Source organism: Lentinus tigrinus (assembly GCF_003813185.1).
Source record: "Lentinus tigrinus ALCF2SS1-7 unplaced genomic scaffold L226scaffold_41, whole genome shotgun sequence".
In the NCBI taxonomy this organism is placed as follows: Eukaryota; Fungi; Basidiomycota; class Agaricomycetes; order Polyporales; family Polyporaceae; genus Lentinus; species Lentinus tigrinus.
In genome coordinates this window covers 114,279-128,698 of record NW_027137950.1, presented here as the reverse complement: position 1 = coordinate 128,698, position 14,420 = coordinate 114,279, and the positions used below count along the sequence as shown (strand labels likewise).

Here is a 14,420-nt window from a genome sequence, read left to right as displayed (position 1 = left end):
GGGGATCCGATTGATGGGCGCAAACGGATTGGCCAGGTAGTTGAGGTCGGCGAAGGCTTCGCATAGAGCCGCGGTGGCGGTCTTGACCTGTATGGACAATCAGCTTAAAAAATGCCCTGGAGGCGATGGCGGGACTCGAAGCTTGAGATCTTGAGACGGTGCGACTTACATCTGTCAGGCTTACACATCGCAGTCAGTAAAAGATATGAAGTTCGACAAGAGACATTTTACCAACCTCATATATCGTCCCTCGAGCTCTAGAGCTCATTAAAGGCTTGCAACGTTGGCATGCACAGACATGCTGGTGGAGGTTCGAGACAAGGAGGCGAATACATCTGCAAGCGTTGCGCGGCTCCGAGACTCTGATGTCGGTTGAACTCGTACATCCATCATTCGTACATCCTTCCTCAAGCCCGGGGTAATCCTCACGGGCAATGCGTCATCTGAGCTTATCTCCTCAGAGAGGATCATGATGGTACATAAAGTTGTTCTGCACGGGGTTGGTCGGATCACGGTGTCGCAATCCTGGCGTTCTGCGCGCTAAGGTTACCATCTTGGGACGCGGCAATCCGGGCCGGCACCCAAGCCGTGTTCATCCGGCTTCAACGTGGCGAGGTCGTTTCTGCTCGACGCCCGCACATTGAGTGCGCTCAGCCTCACACATTGCTGGATCTCATCAACATCCACTGACCACTCCCTGCGTATTTTTTGTTCAGAAGCATGTCCAAGTCGCCATAATAAGCATACAGTCCCGCAGCCCGGTACACTAATAATCCACTGGCACCCACTAACCAGTCAGCAATCGCAGCGCAACAGAGCGCGCCGATCCAGAGACTCGACATCCTGTGTCTATGCTTGGCTCTGCCATTTTGCAGCGGTCTACGCGTACCGCCAAGTTTTCTTTGCTTTGTGTAGTAATCAAGTGTAGTAACTAACTCGACACTAACGCGGATACATGACTGAAGCTGTGTTGGCCGTAACTCGTCTCTGTTCACCATACAATGATGCTAACGAGGGTCTAGTAAATATTTAGGTGCTTGTTCTCCGCATGGTGCGCTGACAGGTAGAACAGAATAGTTCCACGCACATCTGACGCCCCCGATATCCGCATTAGTCGCACGCGCAGCATACAAGACTCAACGTCATATTCTTCGGCAACTACAGAAGGATCCAAATACTATCACGGGGCACATAATCTCGCTCGTATACAGGTTGAAGTGTACAAATCGAACATCAGGGTCGTGGCGGTTCACCGCCCTTCTGTCGGACTGGAGGGTCAATCAGCAATGTGATACTTCGCGAGGAGTGCAAGGTATGCCTGACATCTGTAGCGAGAGGCAGTCGTTCTACAACCATCCCGCATCTATGTTGAGGGGTGCTGCAGTCACGGGGGCCGGAGTTTCCCCGGGTTGATCTGAACACAAAGATTGAGTACATTCATAGTTTCTCTGCGACCTCAGGCTACTCACCAGCAGCAGGAAGTGGGTTTCCATAGGCCCCTAGCGTCGCAGCCAATCCGAAGTAGATGACCAGGAGCAGGGTGAAAGGAGAGGTTGCGCGAGTGAACTGCATCGCTGGTGAGTCGTGAGTCGGGAGTCGGGAGTCGGGAGTGTGAGTTTGCGGTGTTGTGGAAGCCGAGGCAAAGTTTCGGCTCACTTTATAATCGTCAGACCTCTTTCCATGACATAGAGTTCGTTGCGGACCGCGGTCAGAATCCAGATCTCGTTGAATCGGAGTGTTGGCCACTGGTACACAGACGAAGAATGCCTGCAGCGAGAAGAGAAGAGTCTTGGGTTCTCGGATTCTCAAAGGATCCGTTGCGTATTTTCAGAGTCAAAGTCAATGGAAAGATGCCGAACAGAGTTTCGGAGAGTCCGAGTGTGCAATTCATGTTGCGAGATTCTCGGATGCGAGGGTACATAACCACCTTACCGTGGAAGAGCGTACCTGGTTAATTGACATACCACATATTTCTCATGATGACCGTGATCAATCTCCCCTGGATAACTATCAGACCCCGACTGACAGGACGTACCCGGGGAACCGCAAGCCTTACGACAGTTAGACACCGGAATTTGTTCAGCCGCAGGCTCGCGTGACACACTCTACTGATCGTCTCTCCTGCATAGACGTCCACTTCTGTTCTTCTTTCCCCGCTTCATGTTGCTTGCTCTGCCAGAGCTCGGACAAAATCTCTGGAGTGTCGCGTCAGCGCCGTCTTAACCACCCTCATGACGTTCACATGGAAACGTCATTTTCGGGACGATGAAGCATATGACAAGGGGGTAACGAGGTAGCCAGGATGCTCCGATACCCCGAGTCGAAGCCTGTCGCCGCATCCAGAACGATACGATGGGTCCGGGGACTCGCTGTAATTGCACCGGCCTGGCGCGCGACGATCCCGGAGAGGGGAGAGGAGACGGCATGGCTAAAAATCCCAGCCAAGCATAGATATAAATCTGTAGACTTCCGTATGCTGATTTTGTTCCATGCAGTTAGAGGTGCAGATGACAGAAAGAGCGCACCCGTTGACTTTACTATTAGCGCTGGCTCCGGCGTGCCGTCTCCGGCAGTCTCCGCCCTCTTTTGGCGGCTCCAACCAGGCTCTAACTCGAGTCGACCGACCATCATCATCTCCTCGACGTGACTCTGACTTGAGCGGAGAGTCTGCACCCTACAGCGTACAAGAAGATGCGAACATCAGTATAAGATCTTATGCCATCATCTCACGAGCGGAAGATGTCCAGCAGCCTCAATCAGGTGTCCCAGGCGCGTCACGTCGAGGGGCAGGATAACTGCTGAGCGCTGCGAATCCAGCACATCGCATCAGGGAGTAAGTCTCTCCTATCGTCTGCAATAATGGGTCGGTCTTCTGACGAGGCTGACTCCAGTCGTGCGAGGCATCAACAGTGGGAGAGTGCCCAGCGAAACTCGCAGTCGGGTGTCCATTTCCTCAGGCTGCTTCCCATGCTGTCTTCGATGTCATCACCATGGAGCTATGCATATTCGGGGTGGGGGACAAGTCTATCCAAGGTGATTGCACAAATCCGAGCATCTACGCGTTGGTCGCCCTCCGTGCTTCTCGCACGTCTAAACACGAGAGCTCACGAGAATCCGCCGCAAACCCATTCCGTATTCCGTTTACGGCGGTGACAGCTGGCTGGGCTCGAGGCTTGCGTTCGCAGGCATGATCCGCGCAGCATATCGGGAGTACTTCTCGTTAATCTCCCTATTATTGCCCGCTTCCGGATCCGGGGCTTGGACTTGCAATTGCTGATAGCAGATTGCAGTTCGAGCGTCCTGGTGCCGCTCAATTGGGCGCATATTCTCTTCAGCCGTAGGGTGCGTTTGCAGATCGAGGCCCGACGGCGACGGTCTATCCGAACAAGTCACCCGAAGTCTAGGACAAGCATCAGATGGGTATCTCGGACTTCCCAAGACCACCCTGATGGCTGGCGATACCTGGCGCAATGAGGCCCCGCTCCGATGTCGGCAGTGAGTCCAACAGCTACCCGTGCTTATCTGCTTTCCGGGGGAGTCAGCAGTCCATATCTGACATGCGTCGCCTTATGGTTCTGTTCAAGGGCTCCTGATTTTTCTGTTTTCCAGACGAACCTGTCACAATATCGCAAGGCGTTCCATGCCTCCCGCCATCATGCGCTGCACGCTCCTTCAAACCGTTGAAGGACATCCGGCCATGGTCTGTTCTTGGTCCACTGCATCTCACCCACCTGCATATAAGCTACAGGCCAGCAGTTACGAGCGCATCGACCGACATTTCCTACTCTCGCACGACGTAACGCTACTATGCACTTCACACCTCAGCTCTCGCACTTCTGTTTCACTCTAGTTGTGATTCTGTTTGCTGCCTGGACCACCAACGCAGCCCCGCCGCCGACACCAGAAGGATGCAGCGACCCCGTTGGTAACATCGACGCACTCAGTGGGTATTTCTACCTCATCGATGCCCAGGTGTGACTGCTGATCTAGCGAGTGTTCTCTCACTCAAACAGAGCCGGGTAGTCCGGGAAATGTCTACTGTCCGTGGCTTTGATCACCCGTCGGGGCGTGGCCACTATCTATGGTAGAACTTGGAGTCCAAAGGTTCGCGTTGACCCTTCACACGAGGAGACTCATGCTCATCATACCGCTCGTTAGTAGTCTCCCCGTCTGCGATGATGTTCTTGAACCTGGCGGTGATGGTGTCGGCTTCGAACCCCTGTGTGCGCTCGGACGCGTCGAGGACAGTCAGTATCACGGTTGCTACATATATCAATGATACTTCGTGAACCATCTATCCGAGCCTAACGATGAACTGTTCCCATGACTCGCGAGTAATATATTCAGAGGACTCCGAGGAGGAGCAAACACACAATCAACGTGTGTGAAACATATGTATCCACTTGATACCGCCTTCACTACCACGGGCAGCTCGAGATACGGCGAAGGAGATGTTATACAATGTACGGGTACAGCAAGCTGCGGAAACGATCCCATGAGATAACGCTCGCCCTACTAGACGCGAATTGACACAGTCCACTCTTCTCTCGTCCGACGGAAGACTAGTACTAGGGTCATGCGGAACCCAACCGCTGGTACTCAGCGACCTTGTCGTACACCACCCGCCAGTCCTTGCATCTCCGGATAGGATGTGGATGCACCGGGTTGACCTTGTGAGGGTACTGATACCCGTCCATATGGAGGTCTCCCCGACACTGAACCGTCTGTCTGAGGTAGTTCATGCAGTGCCGCGTCGGTTCCTCGTCGCGCTCGGCCTTGGTGCGGGTGAGCTGGTCGCGAACGACGTCGAGGCACCGCAGCTGGTGCATCATAGCGACGGTGAAGGGCTGCCCTTGGGGGCCGAGGTGGACGATGCCGCCCTCGGGGAAGAGCGGCTGCCATTGCTGGGGAGAGAAGAGAGTGTAGCGGGTCCAGCTGTCGAGCTCGAGCAGGACCTCCTCTGCATCCCCTGTATTGAGAGACAGCCCCGGCGCTCCTAGGATGGGTATTCAGCATCAATACGAAGGAACTGGTAGCATGTATTCTCCCACCTCGATTCAGGTCCAACTTCTGCTGTATGACGGCATATGCAGCTATCTTCACGATGGCGTTGAAGACGAGGAAGGCGACGGCTACAACGACAAAGTATCGCTGAAAGGCGCGTTTCGCGAGCATAGTGAGAGTCGTGTGGCAGAGCCTGAGGTGCAATCGCAGTGACTTGAATGAAAGGATAGTCAATTGACCGAGGATCACGGACTGCGTAAAGAGAACACTGTACCGGGGTCCGGAATTCACAATAAGCTCCGGAACGTCCAGTTTAACTGACATTGATGTTCCTCACAGACCACAGACATTCTGATGTCTCGCGAGGATGGGACGGTTCGAGCAGGTACACTTGGAGAGTCAGTGCACAGAAGGGAAGCCGCGACGCTTCCGATATTCATTGAAGCTCCGCAGTCGGCGACAAGAACCAAGCGCCGTAGTGCCACCATGCCTTCGCCTCTAGATTTGTTCTCTGTCCTTGCCAAACGTTCAACTTGACTGCATGTTTGATCTTCTCGATCACGACACTTGCTCCTCTACTCTGGAGCCTCTCACGCTGATTCCACCTTCGTGTTTATCCGAATCGTGGATGTTCGGCGCACTCCGTTTACCAGGGCAAGCGACACATCCCAACATGCAGCGAAGCCACGCTGTCTGAGCAACTGGTCCAGGTAGTTCGTGAACCTCTGTTACTATCAACTCGACTGATCATTGCCCTGGCAGTTCCCATGAAGGAACACGGCGTTAGACTTGATCCCCGATGACTTCGTGGACTTAGCAAACACGGTTCCTGCTTCGCTTTCGTGAGTGATTGAGATCAAGCAGTGATCATACGACGATACGAGCATAATAGGCCCGTCTACTTTGGATCTGGACAGGCGCAGACCCGGTTCCGCGCCCTCCTTTCCGATCTACTCTACCGTATCCCTCAAGCAGCATTGTGACAACATGGCTCCTCCCAATGTCACCTGCGAATTCGTTCCTCATCCCACTGGTACGTCTAGTGTCGTCTCTGACGTGAACATATCTAAACGTACTGCGCTGGTTAGAGCCCCTGATAAGAGAGGCCGCGCAAGTGTTCGCAGGAGTCATGGGCGCAGGTTCGTCTCATGTCCTTGCTCTCGAGTCTCGGTTGTTTGTTCAGCAATGCACATCAGACCCTGTGGCAATTTGCCTTACCGGAGGAGACCTCTCCCTCATCCCCGAGTTGGGTCTCACGCTCCTCCGTGCCCTCGTCCTTACTCCCGGCGTCTCTCATATGTACACAGCCCGGGACGAAACCGGCACCCTCGTCGGTTTCATCCTCTTTTCTCTACCAGGGCAGCTCATGCTTTCGACGTGGGTTCTATGGTCTATATCACTAAGTGTGCTGCTCTAACCGTCAGGAAAGCGAGGAACAGAGGGAGAATGCGAAGCTCAACGAGTTCATGAGCAAGTTGTCCCCGGAAGGCCAGGCGTTCTACGCAGAGACCGTAAGCGCGACGGAGCTTATCGCCATTGTGCAGCTCGATCTGACGGCGTGTCGCAGATGATGAAGTTACTACCCGAGGCCAACGACGAGGCATTTGGTATGCACGAGACCGAGCGCAACACCTACTGGTGCAACTTTGCCATGGTTCGCCTTGACTACCAAGGCAAAGGTGTCGCGAAATCGTTGTTCGAGCTTGCTTTCGAGAAGGTGCGCTCCATGTCTCATTCTACATCCTTTCCCCTCGAAGCTAACTGGATAGTAGGCGGACAAGCTCGGCCAGCATGTTGCCCTCACGACGACCAACATCCGGAACGTAAGTAACATCCTCCGTCCAATATATGTCAGGGCATGAAGTTTACGAGCGCATTCGCAACAGGTCCCTATCTATAAGAAGATCGGCTTCCAGTACTACGGCGAGAAGCACATGGAGTCGCCGTGGACTCCGTGGTCCTTGTGGTTCTTCAAGAGGGCGCCCTCCGGATCGAATTCTGGGAACGCGACGGCGCAGCAGGGTGTGTAGATCACAGGGCCGGCATCTGTGATGTCGCTTCGATTCTGTAACATGGTGAACGTTTCGGAAACTGTGTATGTAGACGTACAGAAATTGACACGATGTTCCTTCGCGCCAGTGAAATACAACCGCCTGATAACCGTCCACTTCAAAGTTCAGAATGCGATGTGTGCGATGCCGTAATACTCCAGGAACACACGACGATGTGCGTCCGGTTATCTTGCTAGCGCTTTCCGTCAACTTCCACTCGTACTACCACCGCCATGACACTCACCGACCCATTTCCCATGTCCAACGTCAAAGTACACCGGCGGCGCGAGAAGAACATCGCGGGGTTCCAGAATTCTTCTCGTTTGACTGCCCAGCGTCAGCACAGAGCCCGGGTGAACCTTTACATCGGATCCAGGCCCGAGCGTTTTCAGCAACCACCTATGGTCCTCGTTGCACTTGAATGAGGTACCGGTCAGCTCGGCGAGAGTGGCGTTGCGGCCGTCACGGCGCACCGCACCGTCCCGAAACCTGAAACTGCAACGCCGCCTGCCCTGTACACACTATATATCTGATCCTTCCACCGATTGTCAAGCTCCATCAAGTTGTATCGCAAGCAATCGGACGTCTTACAGACGGCTTCGCGCCGGGCCTCGCTGCACTCACCCGGGGTGCCGATCCGTCTCCCAACATTCGCCAACTGCCCTCGGACTTTTTCCCCACTTGTCTGTGTCATGTTCAATGGTCTTCACAACGATAGCTTAGATTTACGGTTTCCCGTCCAACAATAATGGCGCAAGGTCCCGTCTGTCGGTGTTCTGTCCATGGAATCACTCGGACTAATCTCGATGTTTTTGATCACCTTTGGAACCCGTAGCCGATTGCTTCCATGTTAAGGCCCACGCATCTTCGGCATTGCCAAGTTCACAGGGCTGTCGCCCAAGTGAGCGTCCAAATGACCAGGACGCTTATCTGGAATTGTGGCTGCCTTCGATGACTCTCGGTGCTAGTAATGTATGCCACGTCCTCTTCTTGGAAGTTGTGGTCACTTACTCGATAGTAGGAGACGTCGGAGGAAAGGCACCTTCTAGCTTGGATTGACCGTACAGTCGACATCCGCTACTGCCGGCTTGTTGCCTGCATGACAATTGCCACAGTCCTGATCAAGTAACTCAAAGTCGACTCTTTCAGATGGCGTCCCGAGCGGGATGGACGATGACATCGATTCGATATAAGCTCTCGCTCGCTCGTCCGACCGCTGCCCTGCATTCCCATCCAAGTTCAAGTCGCAAACCATGGCCGACCCGAATGCGATTTTCCAGAACTCGTACTATATCGGAAACACCTTTGCTGCGATCCTCTATGGTGAGTTCCGTGTCAGGGGAGGTTCACATGGTTCTAGCTAGCTGATCGCCTTTACGGGCGCGCGTGCAGGAATCGAACTCGCTCTCTACTTCACCAGCGTCTGGTTCATCTTGCATGGCCGAGAGCGCAAACACCGCGGACGCAGCAACAAGATCTTCCTCTTCCTCGGCACGGGTCTGCTGAGCATGATAACGATATGGTTCATCACGGAAGAGTTTTTCGGAGAGCAGATGTGGGTCGTCAACGAGAATTATCCAGGCGGCACCGGGCAATACCTCGCCGACCATGTGTCGGTGTGGTACGAGACTATGGGGACCGCTGCTTCTGTGGTGCTGAATCTCATGAGTGACGCATTCCTGGTAAGCCTGAGATATGCGAAGAACGATCACTGTTCACTCATGTTGCTCTTGGCTAGATATATCGCACCTACATCGTCTGGAACGACTGGCGGGTTGCTGTCTTCCCATGCATACTCTACTGTTGCAGCGCAGGTACGTCCCGCAACAGCTCGGTGTCTTCCTTCGAGTACTTAGGACCCATCCACTCAACCACAGTCCTCGGAATCCTGACATGTTACTACTCCGGGATACCGAACTCGGACTTCTTCCTCGGCCTGGCTGCGAACATCGCGCTCTCCTACTACTCGATCGTGATCGGGCTCAACTTCTCGTGCACAGTCCTCATTTGCGCACGCATCCTTTGGGTCTCCAACCGCCTTCAGCAAACACTAGGCCATGCGACCGCTCGGACATACACCAGCGCCGCGGCGCTGATCATCGAGTCCATGCTGCCCTACACGCTCTTCGGGATCGCCTACGTCGCAACGCTTGGAGTCAACCACCCGACGTCTATTTTCTTCTTGTCGATGTACATCATGTTCACCGTACGTCGTCACAGACTAGGAGCTTACGTACGTTCGCCGCGGCTGACAGTCATGGTTTCCACAGTGCATCTCGCCGCAACTTATCATGCTCCGCGTCCTGCTGGGCCGAGGCTGGACGAAGGAGGCGGCAATGAATACCACCATGGCGTTCCGCTCAACGCTCGTCCCTACGGGCAATGGTTCTCAAATGACCAATCCTGGTTCCGCAACCGCCATCCGCCTGCAAACTTTTACGAACGAGACGACGTCCATGACGGACAGCCGTTTCAGTGCGAAGGCCCTTTGAAATGTTCTCTGGGGTCTGCGTATGTCCTTTTCCAGTCACACTTAAGCTCAGTAGTCCTATAGGAATAAGTGTATTGTCCCGGGTAGTCTTCTCTGTACGTTTGTCGCGTCGCTTGCCCGCTGGGCCTACTACTTATATACCCGCGAACTTTCGTTCTTTCTTCATTGATACTCGCTACGAGACCGAGACCTCTATCAGATTGTGCGTGCGTGCGTTGTTGTACGAAATGCACCTGTTTCAGTCCAACCAGATAATCTTTTGTCAGTAGTTACTGCAGATGTCGAATTATCATGCCCTGTTATAAAGTAAGGTTAATCACGAGGGGTTAACTGGGTTAATTCACTCGGCTACATTGGCACGAAAAGAACAATATCTGACCTCTAGATTATCACGGCCCATTATCAAGTGAGATAATCACGCCGGATAAACCAGGTTAATTTTCCGAATTTCACGGGCGTCAAAAGAAATTCGTTCAGGAAGGGTCGAACCAAAGACCACCATACGGGAAGGGATTTACTATGATTCACACGACTTATACAACTAGACCACTGGGGCTTTAGATTTCTACTAACTTCTATAAATATATAGCTCTCTTTCGGTGCAAGACTGACGAAATTATTGTCATCTAGGTTGAGTATTGAGTCTACAGAGCCACGAAAGGGCACAAAGTTATGGCAACAACTTGCCTGAGGAGTCAATTACCCACAACAGATGTCAGACAAGGGGCGGAGTAATACTTATGTAGGACATAAGTCACACAATACCAATGGGGTCACTAGTTATAGGGGTAAAGAAGTAGATGTGTCCTCCAGGATGTGGCAGTGATCCCATAGAGGGTACTGAAACAATATGATTAGAGCCTTGATGCATGATGGGGCAGACGAACACAAGAAAGTCGAAATAGTGAGCTAAGTACCGCCGGAGAACGCTCATTTCTTTAAGTCTTGCACCGAAAGAGAGCTATATATTTATAGAAGTTAGTAGAAATCTAAAGCCCCAGTGGTCTAGTTGTATAAGTCGTGTGAATCATAGTAAATCCCTTCCCGTATGGTGGTCTTTGGTTCGACCCTTCCTGAACGAATTTCTTTTGACGCCCGTGAAATTCGGAAAATTAACCTGGTTTATCCGGCGTGATTATCTCACTTGATAATGGGCCGTGATAATCTAGAGGTCAGATATTGTTCTTTTCGTGCCAATGTAGCCGAGTGAATTAACCCAGTTAACCCCTCGTGATTAACCTTACTTTATAACAGGGCATGATAATTCGACATCTGCAGTAACTACTGACAAAAGATTATCTGGTTGGACTGAAGTCACTGCGAAATGGAGAAGCTGACGAGTGTACGAGAGCAAGTCAAGGAAGATCACGAATTGTGGTACGCAGTAGAATCGTTAGACCCTGAAAGCGATGATTATATTCCGCGGTATGAGGACGTTATGCAACTAGAAACGGCACGGGTATCTCTCGTTCTACATATGATCCTACGAGCTTGTGACAATAGCGTTCATACTCTGAAACTCCGTCCACTCCCTCTCCACACTGATCATCGCCTCGGCATACGGGTCCACAGCTATGCACCTCTGCTCCCGGATAACCATCTGAGCCGTATAGTTTCGGGAGAAGCTGTCGCCGGGCTCGAGCGTCCCATCCGCAGCGCAGAGCGTGTGCTCTCGCAGGTAGCTCAGGCAGTGCTCAGAGTGGGACAGCTCATGGCCCTCGGGGACGCCGTCATCGTCAAGCAGCACGCGGAGGGCGCGGAGACAGTGGAACTCGTGAGCGAATGCCGGTATGCCGAGACGGTGGTTGGGTCCGTAGTGCACGGTTCCCCCGCTCCCGGTCGTCGCAGTAGAGAGCCACTCGCGGAACGATTCGGGCTGGCTGATGCTGTAGCGGACGCTCTCCTCGATGGACTGGGTGATCCAGGTAGGGCCGCCTGGGAAGGGGAGATACTCTGGCACATCGTCTTCTATCCATGCTGCAGCACGGTGAGTTCCTCCAACAATTCGGGCAGGCGAATATCAGAGGAGACGTACTGTATGAGGATAAGGGAGGAGCACGTTTCTGTAGCTGTTTGCGGACCCCACCGACGATGCCCATAGTGACGAAGACATCGGTGATGACGAGGAAGACGAGGAGCGGCACTAGGACAAGGCTCGCAGTGCAGATCATCTGGGACGCAGCATCAGAGTAGGAAGTAGCGCAAGTTGCTCAACGCTCACACCTTACTAGAGACACGTCCGGGTTTACTGAAGTAAACTTACCGGTGTCCTTCAACCTCTTGTACGGGATCCACTGGTATGACGGGTCCAGATCTCATGTTCGCCCGAGCATTGTGCTTCGCAACATGCTCCGCGGTACCCGCGAAGCAAGCCTTGAATATCATGGCGCTCGGGAAGCTGTCACAGAAAAAGAAGTTTTCGGTAGCTATCAGTTCACCACACTACATCCGCCTGTCGACTACGGGTCCTGGTGTCAAAAGGGGCCCTTGAATTTGTTACTGTTCCTATCCTCCTCCTCCGATAAATCTTCGCATTCCTTGAATTGAATCTACAGTGTCAAAAAAAAGTCAGTTCATGAAGCTCAACAGCATCCTCCAGGATATACCGTACGATCTAGAACCAACTTCTGTTTACAGTGAGGCTGTTAGTTCGAAAGCCGTAAGGTCGGCGCCCATACCAGGCTCTTCAGGGGTCCTTGCTTGCGATCAAAAGTCTACGAGAGTGGCATTTCCTAGGACGAACATGAGCGGCGGCCGTCGGTGGTGGTGACAGGTTGTTATCAAGGTTCCTCGCAGTGGCGGTTTAAGGAGACGCTCGAGCCTGATTCCTTCCTCCCACAGAGACGGCAGAACTTTAGTTGGCAAATTCTTCTTCTCTATCGACGCGAGCACTTCCCCAGATACCATGATGTTGAGCCGCAGTCCAGTTCGAAATCACGAAGCAGGAACTCGTCCCTGAGCAGCGTTGACTGCCTGAGTAACACCTGCTCTGGGTATACAGCAAGTCTCCATCGCTTCAGGCTCATGACCCGACTCTGGATTCGCAGCTGCGACATCCACGGACCATTTGGCATCCCCTTATCTCCATAGACTGTCATCGGCTATGGTGACTCTGTCGTACGGACGTTCACAACCAGGTCTTGCGCTCCGTTGTCCCCCTGACCCGCAGCTCGGCACGGTCCGAGTAGAACATTGTTTGCCATCTATTTCCCTTATACATACCCCCCATCCGTCGAACAACCCGCTCTGTCAGGAGTCTATCGCTCTCTCCCACATCGACGATGTCGTCCCTATTCCAGAACGCGTACTACCTGGCCATCAACTTCAATGCCATCCTCTACGGTATGTCTCACTGGCAGGATTTGTACGTCTGTTCAACACGTCTGACAGTACCCGTGCAGGTACCGAGCTGGCCCTGTACGGCCTGACTATGCAGAGCTTGTTCCAGAATCGTAAGAAGTGGACGAGGACGGAGCAATTCTACATGTCCTTCAGTACAGCAACGCTCTGCCTCATCACTATCTACATGTCTACCGAGGCCGTCTTCGGGCAGGAAATGTGGATCGTCCACGCCGACTTTCCCGACGGGGGACCGGCGGGATGGTTCCTGGAGAATGTGAATGTGTGGTACCAAACGCTGGGCACCGCTGCATCGGTAGTTCTCAACCTATTGGCAGACGCCCTGCTCGTGAGTGTTCAAGTTGTTATTAGGGCGAGGATTCGTTCACTCACAAGTTGTTGCTCTTCACCCGTACCGCAGATATATCGAGTCTACGTCGTCTGGACCGACATCCGGGTGATCGCGTTTCCGTGCCTCCTCTACCTCGCCACTCTAGGTGCGTATTATCGCATACACTGTATAAGCACCATTCTCTGACGACATATACCCCAAGCCCTCGGTATCCTCGAACTGTACCTCTCCGGAAAGCCGAATTCCGACTTCTTCGTCGGCAAGGCCATGCAGCTCGGCACAGCATACTGGGCCTCCACCATCTCGCTCAACGTGATCTCGACGTGCATCATCTGCGGCCGCCTCATGTATCTCGGGCGCGCCATCGAGGCTGCGCGGAACGTAAAGGGCAGGGGCAAGGCCGCGGTACGATATACCGGCACTCTGGAGAAGATCATCGAGTCGGCACTTCCTTACAGTATGGCGGGGATTGCGTACCTGGTGTCGTTCGGTCTCGGGAGCGACCTTGCTATCATGTTTTGCGCGTTCTACGTGATGTTCAGCGTGAGTCCGCCTCCGTGTCCGGGTATCGTGTCGATGCTAACGTGCGGGCTCTTCAGTGCATCTCGCCGCAGCTCATCATCATGCGAATTGTCACGGGCACCGCGTGGACGCGAGACAGGACGGCAGAGACCGTCTCTGCCCTCGAGTTCCAGAACCTTGAAGGACGCGGTGAACGCAGCGCGACAGCCGTCGTCTCGGATGCGGCTTCTACCGTGGACGGCAAATCGACGGTTGAGGCGGTATGATGATCCTACCAACGGAGCTGCTTGACATACGGTGGCACCATATTTGCTATTGACGACTTTCTGAAGATATTATGAGCGATTACGATACACCACGCTGTATAGTACGGAGGAATACCTCTACGTAACCTATAACGTCGACTTGGTCTCCGCAACAACTTCACGAGAGCCCAATCGTTGCGCACCAGCTTCATGTCTCAGGCGAGATTAGGCAATGACAATGACCGGCGCGAGGAGGACAACGTTGGTGAAGTCCGCGCTCCCATCCGTTCGCAGGGCTGTAAAGTGCCCTCGGCACAAGGGAGGTCAGCCCGACGTGGATCATGAAGGGGAGCCGACCAACCGCGTACCTCGTATCGTCTCCAACTCCTTTGCGCCAACTGCCAACCTGTCCCCGG

At 53.4% G+C, this 14,420-nt stretch overlaps 7 protein-coding genes across 7 annotated transcripts; 4 read left to right on the top strand and 3 right to left on the bottom strand.

The window, feature by feature from the left end:
* Positions 1 to 1,346: 1,346 nt before the first annotated feature.
* Positions 1,347 to 1,572, bottom strand: L226DRAFT_575124 (uncharacterized protein; the record flags this gene model as incomplete). Its single annotated transcript, XM_067685156.1, has 2 exons — positions 1,347 to 1,414; positions 1,470 to 1,572. The coding sequence occupies 2 exons, from the start codon at positions 1,570 to 1,572 to the stop codon at positions 1,347 to 1,349; spliced, it is 171 nt and encodes a 56-aa protein (XP_067530603.1).
* Positions 1,573 to 2,627: 1,055 nt separating this feature from the next.
* L226DRAFT_260585 (uncharacterized protein) lies at positions 2,628 to 3,928 on the top strand. Its single transcript, XM_067673365.1, has 3 exons — positions 2,628 to 3,033; positions 3,291 to 3,495; positions 3,574 to 3,928. The coding sequence occupies exons 1-3, from the start codon at positions 2,991 to 2,993 to the stop codon at positions 3,848 to 3,850; spliced, it is 525 nt and encodes a 174-aa protein (XP_067530602.1). The 5' UTR covers positions 2,628 to 2,990; the 3' UTR covers positions 3,851 to 3,928.
* A 392-nt stretch (positions 3,929 to 4,320) lies between these two features.
* On the bottom strand, positions 4,321 to 5,382 carry L226DRAFT_493490 (uncharacterized protein). The gene is made up of 3 exons (XM_067677442.1): positions 5,279 to 5,382; positions 5,052 to 5,217; positions 4,321 to 4,996 (listed from the first exon to the last, which is right to left on the bottom strand). Exons 2-3 carry the CDS (start codon positions 5,173 to 5,175, stop codon positions 4,575 to 4,577), a joined length of 546 nt encoding a protein of 181 aa, XP_067530601.1. The 5' UTR covers positions 5,176 to 5,217; positions 5,279 to 5,382; the 3' UTR covers positions 4,321 to 4,574.
* Positions 5,383 to 6,091: 709 nt separating this feature from the next.
* On the top strand, positions 6,092 to 7,034 carry L226DRAFT_470867 (uncharacterized protein; the record flags this gene model as incomplete). The annotated part of the gene is made up of 6 exons (XM_067676344.1): positions 6,092 to 6,143; positions 6,201 to 6,385; positions 6,438 to 6,515; positions 6,572 to 6,721; positions 6,777 to 6,827; positions 6,891 to 7,034. Coding segments are annotated over 6 exons (660 nt in total), but the record flags the coding sequence as incomplete, so codon positions are not given.
* Positions 7,035 to 8,308: 1,274 nt separating this feature from the next.
* On the top strand, positions 8,309 to 9,457 carry L226DRAFT_442382 (uncharacterized protein; the record flags this gene model as incomplete). Its single annotated transcript, XM_067674831.1, has 5 exons — positions 8,309 to 8,378; positions 8,448 to 8,737; positions 8,794 to 8,869; positions 8,933 to 9,261; positions 9,326 to 9,457. Coding segments are annotated over 5 exons (897 nt in total), but the record flags the coding sequence as incomplete, so codon positions are not given.
* A 1,572-nt stretch (positions 9,458 to 11,029) lies between these two features.
* Positions 11,030 to 11,717, bottom strand: L226DRAFT_616432 (uncharacterized protein; the record flags this gene model as incomplete). The annotated part of the gene is made up of 2 exons (XM_067686906.1): positions 11,030 to 11,523; positions 11,582 to 11,717. 2 exons carry the CDS (start codon positions 11,715 to 11,717, stop codon positions 11,030 to 11,032), a joined length of 630 nt encoding a protein of 209 aa, XP_067530598.1.
* A 1,110-nt stretch (positions 11,718 to 12,827) lies between these two features.
* Positions 12,828 to 14,116, top strand: L226DRAFT_616431 (uncharacterized protein; the record flags this gene model as incomplete). The annotated part of the gene is made up of 5 exons (XM_067686905.1): positions 12,828 to 12,888; positions 12,948 to 13,234; positions 13,307 to 13,382; positions 13,440 to 13,780; positions 13,837 to 14,116. 5 exons carry the CDS (start codon positions 12,828 to 12,830, stop codon positions 14,023 to 14,025), a joined length of 954 nt encoding a protein of 317 aa, XP_067530597.1. The 3' UTR covers positions 14,026 to 14,116.
* Between the last annotated feature and the right edge of the window lie 304 nt (positions 14,117 to 14,420).